This window comes from Chiloscyllium plagiosum, chromosome 35, assembly GCF_004010195.1.
Source record: "Chiloscyllium plagiosum isolate BGI_BamShark_2017 chromosome 35, ASM401019v2, whole genome shotgun sequence".
In the NCBI taxonomy this organism is placed as follows: domain Eukaryota; kingdom Metazoa; phylum Chordata; class Chondrichthyes; order Orectolobiformes; family Hemiscylliidae; genus Chiloscyllium; species Chiloscyllium plagiosum.
This window is the reverse complement of record NC_057744.1, coordinates 39,581,947-39,595,161: the sequence shown is the minus strand read 5'-3', so window position 1 is coordinate 39,595,161 and position 13,215 is coordinate 39,581,947. Positions and strand designations below refer to the sequence as shown.

The 13,215-nt window shown below is 42.1% G+C and overlaps 1 protein-coding gene across 1 annotated transcript in view; it reads right to left on the bottom strand.

Moving 5' to 3' along the window:
- LOC122540532 (zinc finger protein 385D-like) overlaps positions 1–8,619 on the bottom strand; it is a 75,268-nt gene extending 66,649 nt beyond the window's left edge. The window contains exon 1 of the mRNA XM_043676396.1: positions 8,540–8,619. Within this exon, the coding sequence (XP_043532331.1) occupies positions 8,540–8,558 (19 nt within the window). The 5' untranslated portion in view covers positions 8,559–8,619. The remainder of the gene's footprint in view (positions 1–8,539) is intronic.
- Between the last annotated feature and the right edge of the window lie 4,596 nt (positions 8,620–13,215).

Below are 13,215 nucleotides of genomic sequence, written 5' to 3'. Positions count from 1 at the left end.
ATACTATCATGGACAGATACATCTTCAACAGGCAGACTGGTAAGGAAGAAGTCAAGTATGATTTTCCCTCTTGGTTCATTTGTCACTTGCCACAGACACAGTCAGCAGCCATGTCCTTTAGAACCCAACCAGCTTGATCAGTAGTGCTGCTACAGGACACTCCTGGTTGTAAACATTGAAATCCCCCTCCCACAGTACATTTAGCACTCTTGCAACCCTTAGTGCTTCCTCCAAGTGTTGTTCAACATGGAGGAGTAGTGATTCACCAGATGACGCAAGACGTTTATGGTAATCAGCAGGATTACCCATGTTTAACCTGAAGCCATGTGACCTCTTGGGATCCAGAGTCAATGCTGAGGATTCCCGGATACCATTTCTACTGGGTCTGTCCTGCCAATGGGACAGGACATATCCAGAGATAGTGAATGTGGTGGTTGGGAAATTTTCTGTAAGGTATGTTTCCATGAGTATGACTATGTCAGGTTGTTGCTTAAGCTGGGTGGCAGGGTGAAATGTGAGGAGGATGTTAGGAGATTACAGGGTGAACTGGACAGGTTAGGTGAGTGGTCAGATGCATGGCAGATGCAGTTTAATGTGGATAAATGTATGGTTATCCACTTTGGTGGCAAGAACAGGAAGGCAGATTACTACCTAAATGGAATCAATTTAGATAAAGGGGCAATACAAAGAGATCTGGGTGTTCTTGTACACCAGTCAATGAAGGTAAGCATGCCATGTACAGCCGGTAGTGAAGAAGGCTAATAGTCTGCCTTCATAACAAGAGGGATTGAGTATAGAAGCAAAGAGGTTCTTCTGCAGCTGTGCAGGGCCTTGGTGAGACCACACCTGGAGTATTGTGTGCTGTACTGGTCTCCAAATTTGAGAAAAGACATTCTGGCTATTGAGGGAGTGCAGTGTAGGTTCACGAGGTCAATTCCTGGAATGGCGGGACTACCTTACACTGAAAGACTGGAGCGACTGGGCTTGTATACCCTTGAGTTTAGCAAACTGAGAGGAGATCTGATTGAGACATATAAGACTATTAAAGGATTGGACACTCTGGAGGCAGGAAACATGTTTCCGCTGATGGGTGAGTGCCAAACCAGAGGACACAGCATAAAAATATGGGGTAGACCATTTAGGACAGAGATGAGGAGAAACCTCTTCACCCAGAGAGTGGTGGGTGTGTGGAATGCTCTGCCCCAGAGGGCAATGGAGGCCCAGTCTCTGGATTCATTTAAGAAAGAGTTCGATAGAGCTCTCAAGGATAGTGGAATCATGGATTATGGAGATAAGGCAGGAACAGGATACTGATTAAGGATTGAATGGTGGTGCAGGCTCAAAGGGCAGAATGGCCTACTCCTGCACCTATTGTCTATTGTCTATCGTCTATTGTGTCTATTGACTAGCCTATGAGGCACCACTCCGAATGTTGTCACTAGCCCCCTGATGTTAGTGAGGAGCACTTTGCAGGGTGTACAGGTCTGTCTTTGTTGTTGTCTTTTCTGGTACCTCAATTGATGCCAGATGATCCTTCCAGTTTCATTTATTTGATGAACCAGATGAATTTGTCTGACAACTGACAGTGACTTCATGGACAGCACTAGTTTCTTAATTCCAGATTTTTAAAAACTTGAATTCAAATTCCACCATTTGCTGTGGTGGGATTCGAACTGGATCTCCAGAACATTATTAATGTATCTAGAATGATAGAACATAGAACTTTACAGCGCAGTACAGGCCCTTCGGCCCTCAATGTTGCGCTGACCTGTCATACCAATCTGACGCCCATCTAACCCACACTATTCCATGTACGGCCATATGCTTGTCCAATGACGACTTAAATGTACTTAAAGTTGGCGGATCTACTACCGTTGCAGGCAAAGCATTCCACTTGTGGGTGGCACGGTGGCACAGTGGTTAGCACTGTGGCCTCACAGCGCCAGAGACCTGGGTTCGATTCCCACCTCAGTCAACTGACTGTGTGGAGTTTGTACATTCTCCCCGTGTCCGCATGGGTTTCCTCCAGGTGCTCCGGTTTCCTCTCACAGTCCAAAAATGTGCAGGTTAGGTGAATTGGCCATGCTAAATTGCCCGTAGTGTTAGGTGAAGGGGTAAATGTAGGGGAATGGATCTGGGTGGGTTGCACTTCGGCGGGTCGGTGTGGACTTGTTGGGCTGAAGGCCCTGTTTCCACACTGTAAGTAGTCTAATCTAATCTAAACACCCTTACTACTCTCTGAGTAAAGATACTACCTCTGATATCTGTCCTATATCTATCACTCCTCAATTTAAAGCTATGTCCCCTCATGTTCGCCATCACCATTCTTGGAAAAAGGCTCTCCTTGTCCACCCTATCTAACCCTCTGATTATCTTATCTGTCTCTATTAAGTCACCTCACAACCTTCTCTCTAACGAAAACAACTCAAGTCCCTCAGCCTTTCCTCATAAGACTTTCCCTCCATACCAGGCAACATCCTCATAAATCTCCTCTGTACCCTTTCCAAAGCTTCCACATCCTTCTTATAATGCGGTGACCAGAACTGTACACAATACTCCAAGTGTGGCTGCACTAGAGTCTTGTACAGCTGCAGCATAACCCTACGGTTCTGGAACTCGATCCCTCTATTAATAAAAGCTAAAACACTGTATGCCTTCTTAACAACCCTGTCAACCTGGGAGGCAACTTTCAAGGATCTGTGTACCTGGACACTGAGATCTCTCTGCTCATCTACACAACCAAAAATCTTACCATTTGCCCAATACTTTGCATTCCGGTTACTCCGACCAAAGTGAATTAGCTCACACTTGTCCGCATTGATGGTCTAGCAATTATACCACAATGCTATCACCTCTCCACGAAGACATTATGTTTTAAAAATATTCTTCTTTGTAACTAATTTATCCATAATTTTTCTTTTATTGTCTCTTTCTAGCAGAATTAGCTGAGTCAAACAGAGAAAGTGTGGGTGAAAGGTGGAACTTAGCGCAAGAACATTTTCATTAAAATCAGGAAGGGATTTGTTGTTAGCCTCATTTCAGTAGGGGAAGACTGATTAAACTGGGAGTGAAGCTGTTCTTTTGCCTGAACTAACTCCATATGAAACATGAAGCAATAATCTCCCATTCCCCAGGTCAATATGCCCAACATTGAGGGGCTAATCACCTAAAGCAAACTCCACTGAATTATGCAATTGTTATGGCACAGAAGGAACCATTTAGCAATGGCTCCGGTTCTTTAAGTGAGCATCATTACCTCATACCTTCCTGTATTTTCTCTGTAAGTTTGCAAGTCTCTTCCTTTTTCCATACACTCTTCCATATTATATTTATTCAAATAATCATCAAATGCAATCTCGAATACCTCAATTGAATCTGCCTCCACCACACTTACAGACAGTGCAAAACTACCCAAACTACTAACTGAGTGAAAAAGTTTTTGCTCACTTCATCCTTGCTCCTTTAACAGATCACTTTAAAACTGGAATGGACTGTCTACATGAACACATTTGTGTGTCTGACACTACATTCATGGAGAAAATACCTAGAACTCAAGTCACAGCAGGAGACTTCCAGGATGAAAGTGGTAAACATTTTAAAGATTCCACAAAGAGTCAATGAAAAGGTGAAATAGCCTACTGACTCATAGAAGACCCTGAGTTATGCTGAAGGAAAAAAACAGAAGGTTCATTTGGGAAGTAGGGAACAAACAAAGACTTTGTCATGAACAGCAGGGGCAAAGTCAGGCATCAAAAGAAGCACACACAACTCCAAACTGGGAGGAAGTGAGGACTGCAGATGCAGGAGATCAGAGTTGAGAGTGTGGTGCTGGAAAAGCACAGCAGGCCAGGCAGCATCTGAGGAGCAGGGGAATTGATATTTTGGGCATAAGCCCTTCATCCTGAATGAGCCTGATTGCTCATTCCTGATGAAGGGCTTATGCCCAAAACATCGATTCTCCTGCTCTTCAGATGCTGCCTGGTCTGCTGTGCTTTTCCAGCACCACACTATCAATAACTCTAAACTATCCATCTATCTGACTCTCAAGCTGCACCTGCCTTCCATGTGGTACAGTCTACAGATCATACATGTGCTGTAGATAGACTCACAATGTCATTTGGGCGGGAATTCCAAGATTTTGATCCACTGACCCAGGTTGACCAAGGTTGTATTCACTCTCACCCTGCTGTCTATGAATGAACGTGGAAGAGAATTACAATTTTCAGGTAACAAAGGCAGACAGTCCAAACGAAGAACAGCTTCAGAGTTTAAGTTATTTAGGAATAGGTCAGGTCTAGCTCTTGACATTGAAAGGGAATGAAAATGAACTGAAACAATATCTCCACCAGCAGCATTCCCTCAGCAAATGAGACCTTAATAGTCTGCCCTCTTCATTCAGGTAATACTGAATCTGATACTATTTGCACTAAACTGAACCTAAACAGTTTTCCCATCTCATAATTATTTCAGTTCTGTCCAGGAGCCACAGTCTCTCAACATTAATTTCATAGACTGCTAGTTCCCATAACATTGACAAAATCTATCAGTAGTACAGACCACGACCATGTTGTATGCTGTTGCACAAAAGATACTTGTTTACTCATGCAATAAACAGAGAAATATGAACCTAAGCCATTGGATAAGATCTCAGCTCTGTAGTCTTACCAACTCCAGCCTTGAAAGGCAGTTGACAATTATACAATGAATACAAGATTTCACAAATACCCACAACCTCAATGATGGGCGCAGCCAGCATAATTGTTAAAAATTAACGCTGAAGTATTTGTAGCAATCTTCAGCTAGAAATGCTAAATGCAAAACCCATTTTAAGCTTCCCGTTGAGGTGTCAAGCATCATAAATGCTAACTCAATTCACCCAAAATGATGACAAGAAACAGCTGAAGGCGCCAAATTCTACAAAGACAGAATTTCAGCCTGACAACATTCTGGCTGAAGATTTGTGCTCCAGAACTAGCAAAGTCCCTAGCCATATTGTTATATTACAGTAATAACACTATCATCTACTTGACATTCTGAAAAATTGTCAAGTTATGTTCTGTACACTAAAGCAAGAAGAATCTAAGCCAGACCATTACCACCCCCATGGAGAAAGTGAGAAATGCAGGAGTCGACAGGTCAGGCAGCATCCGAGGAACAGGAGAGTTGACATTTTGGGCAAAAGCCCTTCATTGATAATGAGCTGATGAAGGGCTTTTGCCCAAAACGTCGACATTACCACCTCCATAGCAAGGCTTAAAACATGTTATTAACATTCATAAGAATGAATAGATTTTATAATATTCATTAGGTTTTTAAATAGTAGTCAAGAGTACAATTGTTCAGAAAGATTTATTCACAGTACTAAGATTGATTGAATGTAACAAGGTAACATACACCAAAATTACAAGGTTATCCCAAATTCCATCTGTGCACTGTGGGAACTCCAGGATAATTCTTTAACCCTGTAGTCTGCATTCAAATTCAACCTTCCAAAATGAATCACTTCACACTTTCCAGGTTGACCTTCATCTTCTACTTCTCAGCCCAGTTCTGCATCTTGTCAATGTCCCAACCTACAACATCCATTAACCATTTGCGCACAAAGTGTCATTACTTTAAGGGGGTGTACAAGAAAGACTGGAGAAGGCATAATGATAGGTGATTCAAGAGATAGAGAAATAGGCAGGTATTTCCGCAGCTTCACATTCAGACACACACATTAGCATACATCCTGCCACACACATACTGACATGCACACATCCTCCCAATATACTTCAGTAGTGTCTGCTCCTGGCTACTTTCTAACCCTCTAGAGCCCTTTTTGATCCTTGCTTCCTCAACCTTAAGTAAGCTTCCTTTGTCCTCTTGACGAGATATTCCCCATCTCTTGTCATCCAAGGTTCCTTCATCCTACCGTTCCTTCCTTGTCTCAGTGGGACAAACCTATCCAGTACATGCTGGAAATGTGTTGCTGGAAAAGCGCAGCAGGTCAGGCAGCATCCAGGGAACAGGAGAATCGACGTTTCGGGCATAAGCCCTTCTTCAGGAACATGCAACAAGTGCTTCCTAAACAACCTCCATATTTCTGTCATGCATTTCCCTGAGAATATCTGTTCCCAATTTATGCTCCACACTTCCTGCCTAATAGATTTGCTATTACCCCTCCCCTAATTAAATACTTTCCCATATTGTCTGCTCCGATCTCTCTCCATGACTATAGTAAAGGTCAGGATCTGTTCCAGGACCTCTGCTGTTTGTGATTTTTACAAATGACTTGGATGGGGAAGTAGGAGTGTGGATTGGATGGGGAAACAGAAGTGTGGATTAGTAAACTTGCGAATGACATGAATGTTTGTGGAGTTGTGGATAATGGGGAAATGGAAGTGTGGATTAGTAAGTTTGTCAATGACATGAATGTTTGTGGAGTTGTGGATAATGTGGAGGGCTGTTGTAGGTTGCAATGGGACATTGACAGGATGCAGAACTGGGCTGAGAAGTGGTAGATGGAGTTCAACCTGGAAAAGTGTGAAGTGATTCATATTGGAAGGTTGAACTTGAATGCAGATTACAGGGTTAAAGGCAGAATTCTTGGCAATGTGGACAGGTAGAGGGATCTTGAGGGTCCACATCCAAAGATCCCTCAAAGTTGCCACCCAAGTTGATAGAGTTGTTAAGAAGGTGTATGATATGTTTAAGAACCACGAGATTATGCTGCAGCTTTATACAGCCCTAATTAGACCACAATTAGAATATTGCGTTCAGTTCTGGTTGTCTCACTATAGGAAGGATGTGAAAGCTTTAGAGAGGGTGCAGAGAAGTTTTAGCAGGATGCTACCTGGACTGGAGGGCATGTCTTATGAAGAAAGGTTGAGGGAGCTAGGGCTTTTCTCATTGGAGCAAAGAAGGTTGAGAGGTGACTTGATAGAGGTGTACAAGTTGATTAGAGGCACAGATAGAGTGGATATCAGAGATTTTTTCCCAGCGCAGAAATGGCTATCATAAGGGGGAATAATTTTAGGGTGATTGGAGGAAGGTTTAGGGGAGATGTCAGAAGTAGGTTCCTTACACAGAGAGTGATGGGTGCGTGGAATGCCATGCCAGTGGTGCTAGTAGAGTCAGGTACATTAGGGATATTTAAGTGACACGGATGATAGTAAATTGAAGAGTATGTTGGTTAGTTTGATCTTAGAGTAGATAAAAAGTTGGCACAACATCGAGGGCCAAAGGGCCTGTACTGTGCTCTACTGTTCTATGTTGTATGTTCTATACCCCTAGATACACATAGACCTACTAAACACAGACACGCATCAAGATATCTAACCTACATATACCTACACTAGAGGAACCTCGATTATCCTGCATTTGATTATCCAAATATCAGATTATCCGGCAAGATCGCAAGCTCCTAATGCTCGGCAAATTATGTTATCTGGCATTCAAATATCCGGAATTCGATTAATCGAACGAAATACTCCCCGCCCATGTCCTTCAGATAATCAAGGTTCCTCTGTACACACACTGCATCCTTAATCAATACACAGCCAGGCAGATTTCATAGATTAATACACAGACACCAACAACCCCACACAGCTAAATCCATACTCAGGCACAAAGACAAACTCAACAAACTTTGCCCACATGCACAGGGGCAGAATATGCAGCTCTCTCTGTTTTAACATGCATAGATATACGCACATTCTGTTCCTGACCACATTGTGGGGTGTACTGAACTGATGGAGGCAACAGGTCAAGAAAACAACTCCCCATCATCTTCTCAAAGACAATTGAAGATGTGCAATAAATGTTGGTCAAGCCAGCAACAATGTTCCTACACAGCCCATTCTTATTCCCAACTTTTGAACTTATAAAGGATTCTCATTTATGCTTCTTAATGAGCAATACTCTGCATTATTTCATTTTGCCAGAGCCAGCTCTTTGAAAGATTTCCCCATTTTGTCCATTCCATTGTCCTTTCCACAATGAATTTCAATTCCTCCTTTTCTCGAGTTATCTAATTCTTATTGAAAGCTATAATTTAATCTGCTTCCGCTGTCCTGTCTGGCAGCGTATTCCAGATCCTAATAACTTGTCGTGTAAAAGAAACACTGCGTTTGGCTCTTATTATTAACCTCATATCCAAGTGTTTAAATAACTAAATCCACTTCAAAATTCCCCTGCCTAATAGAACAAGGGATTTGTAAAGAAAATACACAGAATGAAAATAGAAAGTAGACAATTAAATTAAGTCAAAGTGAATGAGCAAAGCTGTTCACTGCAGAGTCAGAGTGCCACAGTAAATTAAACTGAACCAAAACCAGTTATTTACTGAGCATCAAACACAGGAAAATGACCAAAGTTTGTTTGAAAGTACATTATACCAAGTCTGCAACCTACCCAGCAACATGGTTAAAGCAGGTGATGAAGAGTGTTGGAAATAGATCTCCAAGTGTGAACGAGGCAGTACACACACACGCACAGGCTTTACAAAAGCAACACACAGAAACTGATATTCTATCTATCCTGAACTCTTCATAAATACCTGCAAATAGGAGCCACATCAAAGGTCAGTCAGACAGGCTGCACCCCTTGGGCACTGCTTATGCTGTTTGATTGGTTTACAACTGCCTGTAGGAGAAGCTCAATGCCAGCACTGTTAGCAGGTCCTGTTATAGTATTCAGATACTTCATTTTCTACTCCCAGCATCTTCCAGCTCGGGAGATTCACCAGACTGAAATGAATTTTAAATAGGATTAGGCTGTTAAGGGTTACAGCAGAAATACCTTTCATTGTCTTCATCTCAACAAGAGAGAATATGGAAAAAAATACAAAACAAAGTGCTTGTGATTCTCCCTGGAGAGTGTCACTCCATCCAAAGAACATGTAGCAAAAGAGAAAAGTTAAATGTTTTACTCATAGTTGTTGACTCTGAAATACTTAATTGGAAAGTGGGATGGCTGATACTGTAAATAATTTACAGTAATTTACTGTAAATAATTACAGTAAGAAACGGGAATTGAACAGCTGTCTTAACTGGTGTGGTGATGGTTTAATCACTAGACTATTAAGTCAGAGATCTAGGTAATGTTCTGCATGGCATTGGAATTCCATAACACACATAGAGTTGAGAGTCTAATGATGACGCAAAACAATGGTTGGATTACTGGAAATATATTTCTAGTTCACCTGCTGTCCTTACCTGAACAGGTCTATATGGGATTCCAAACTCAGAGTAATGTTTTTGACGCTTAACTGCTCTCTGTGTGGAAAATAAATGCTGGCTTATATGTTCATATCCCATGAATGAATAAAAAAGATACTTTGAGATATAATAGGGTTACAGGCAAAATCATGGATCTAGCAGAAGGATGACTACTTTCAAATAGCACAATGGGCTAAAAGATGAGTTTGCCTCCCTCCTGAAGATGTTGAATGAAAACGTTGATTCTATTTTGGGTCTAACACAGTATTTTTGCTGCAGCCACACCCCTCTGCCACATTGGTGAGGGTGCAACACTGCACAGGGAGTATGTATTGGACATATGTGTAGAGCAGGTGATGTTACTCAGCACTTGATAGAAATCTCAAAGATCCAGTTAACCTCTCAGATTCAGCGTCTCAAAGACATGGTTGCAAAGGCTTTGTGTGCTAGTACGGAGAGAATGATGTGGTAGTTTCTTGCCATGACAGAAATATATAATCCAAGAAAATAGGAGCAAGAAAAGGAGTAAACAATTTGACCCATTGAGCCTGTTCTATCGTTCAACATGAACATAGAAACATAGAAAATAGACATAGGAGTAGGCCATTTGGCCTTTCACATCTGCTCCACCTTTCAATATGATCATAGCTGATCATGCGATCTCAGTATCCGATTCCCACTTTCTCTCTAAATTCCTTGAACCCTTTAGCCACAAGGGTCATGCCCAACTCCCTCTTGAATATATCTAATGAACAGGTTCCAACAGCTTTTTGTAGTAGAGAATTCCACAGGTTCACAACTCTCCTGAGTGAAGAAATTCTTCCTCATCTCAGTTCTGAATGGCTTACCTTTTACTCTTAGACTGTGACCCCTAATTCTAGACTTCCCTAACAACAGGAATATTCTTCCCACATCTAGCCCGTCCAACTCAATTAGGATTTCATATGTTTCTATGAGATCACCCCTCAATCTTCTAAATTCCGGTGAGTACAAGCCCAGTCATTCTTCATATGTCAATCCTGCCATTCCAAAGATCAGATTGGTGAACTTTCGCTGGACTCCCTCAATAGTAACAATATCCTTCCTCAGACTATGAGACCAAAACTGCACACGATATTCGAGGTGTGGTCTCACCAAGACCCTATTTAACTTCAGCAAAACATCCCTACTCCAATACTCAAATCCACTTGATATAAGTGAGGTAATGGCCTTTCCTCACTGCCTGCTGCACCTGCATGCCAACCTTCAGTGACTGTTTCATCATGACACCCAGGTCTTGTTGCATCTCATGTTTTCTGAAACTGCCAATATTCAGGTAATATCTGCCTTCCTGTTTTTGCCACCAAAGTGGATAACCTCACATTTATCCACATTTTATGGCATTTGTCAAGTATTTGCCCACTCAGCCAGTCTGTCCAAGTCTCCCTGCAGCCTTTTAGCATCCTTCCCATAGCACACACTACCACCCAGTTTAGTGTCATCTGAAAATTTGGAGATATTACATTCAAATTCTTAGTCCAAGTTGATAATGTATTGTGAACAGCTGGGGTCCCAGCACTGAACTCTGTGTTACCCACCTCATCAATTGCCTGCCACTCTGGAAAGGACCTGCTTATTCTAATGCACTGCCTCCTGTCGACCAACCAGTTCTCTATCCACCCCAATACCATGAGCTTTAATTTTGGTTACTAATCTCTTGTGTAGAACCCTGTCAAAAGCCTTTTGAAATTTCAGATACACTGATTCACCTTTGTCCGCTCTACTGGTCACATCCTCAAAAGGTTCGGCAAGATTTGTCAAGTATGATTTCCCTTTAGTGAATCTATGCTGTCTTAGACCAATCCTGTCACCGTTTTCCAAATGCTCTATTACATCCTTAATAATTGTCTCCAACACCATTGTCAAGCTAACCAACCTATAATTACCATGACAGAGAGGAATTTCACTTCCTCAATGTCAAAGAGGCATGTAGCCATATGGAGTACATGTGTGTTCATTCTGCAGCAGACCCACGAGGAAAAATTAAACGGTTAAAAACTAGGCATCAACACCGACAATCTGGTGCTAATTAACCCATTTTGTCATAAAGCATGTGATCAAGTAGATCAAGTATTTTCTAAGTATATTTTCTGCTGCCTGAGTCACTATGGGGGAACCCTGCAGCACTCAGCAGCATGTGTATCAATACTCACTAAGATCTGATGGATAGCAGGACGGGTGTATAGGCTACTTTAGAGGATCCGTGCTTGCCTTTATCATTCACACACAGTTTATAAGAGCAGAGAGGTTATGTGGAAATGTTAATGTGAAAGGCAGAAGATTTCGAGGAAAAGCGTGCTCACCCACGGTGTGGTGGGGGTTTGGAAAACGTTGGCCACAGTGAGTAATTGAGCTGGGAAACCTCACAGTATTTAAAAAGTATTTGGATGAGCACTTGAAGTGTCATAACATTCAAGGCTATGGGCATACTGCAGGAAAGTGAGACGGGTGTAGGTAGCAGTATATTCTTGTGTTGGTTCAGATCAATGAGCCATAGGGCTCCTCCTGGACTGTAACATTCCAGGTTTCTATGGTTCTAAGAGCTAGATTGGCTAGAGCCTAGACTGGCTACCAAACTGAGATCATTGAAGTTGACAGCAACATGATATCACCAGGAACCAAAACGGAACTTTGAAAAAAGTAACCCCACTTCTCCCTTTTTGACTGCACTTTAATCCACAAACTTTGGGTCTTATTTGCCTGTATTTTCCATTCATGGCATTCCTACGAAAACATTTTTTCTCACCACTTTGTTTGTTGTGTGTGTGAATGAATTGTTTGGATTTACAGGAGTTTAAGTTTGCATTTATAATTAATAGTATGTTTTTGCCATTTATTTCAAGATACATTTATTATAATAAACATTTTTGTTTTCCTGTTCCTTGATGAAACCTTTGACATCAAGTAAATACTTGATCAAATGTGGTATTAAAGAATTCTAGCAAAACTGGAGTCCATAAAATTGTAAGATCTTAGAATGTAGGTTTGGGAATAGGCCCATCATCCCATTATCAGGTCCACTCTGCCATTCAATGAGATCATGACTATTCAGGAGAAACTATTTGGAGTCATACTTTGCACACTTTAATCACTTAATATTAATCACTTCAGCTCCAGGACATCTCTGCAGGAGATATTGTCTTAGGCCCAAACAACTTCCCTCCATCACAAAGTCAGATAGAACACAGAACAGAACAGCACAGTACAGGCTCTTTAGCCCTCAATGTAATGTGCTGATCTTTTATCCTACTCTAACCTACATATCCTTCATTTTACTATCATCCATGTGCCTATCCAACACTTTAACTCCCCCTCCCACTCCACCAAGGACATGCAGTCCTGGGCCTCCTCCAGTGCCAAACCCTATACAACCAATGCCTGGAGGAGGAACGTCATGGGACCCTCCAACCACACAGGATCAATGTGAATTTCATCAGTTTCCTCATTTCCCCTCCCCCACCTTATCCCAGATCCAACCTTCCAACTCAGCAACACCCCCTTTACTTGTCCTACCTGTCCATCTTCCTTCCCACCTATCTGCTCCACCCTCCTCTCCGACTTATCACCTTCACCCCCACCTCCATCTACTAATCACATTCCCAGCTACGTTCCCTGAGCCCCATCCCTCCAATTTATCTCTCAACCCCCTTGGGCTACTAGCTTCATTCGTGATGAACAGTTTATGCTCGAAGTGGCGATTCTCCTGCTCCTTGGATGCTGCCTGACAGGCTGTGCTCTCCAGCACCACACTCTTCGATGCTGAATGCCCCTATATCATCGACCTAGTGGTTATGATTACTCAGGAACTGGACTAACCATTTAAATACTAGATTAGATTAGATTACAGTGTGGAAACAGGGCCTTCGGCCCAACAAGTCCACACCGACCCACCGAAGCGAAACCCACCCATACCCCTACATTTACCTAACACTACGGGCAATTTAGCATGGCCAATTCACCTCACCCTGCACATTTT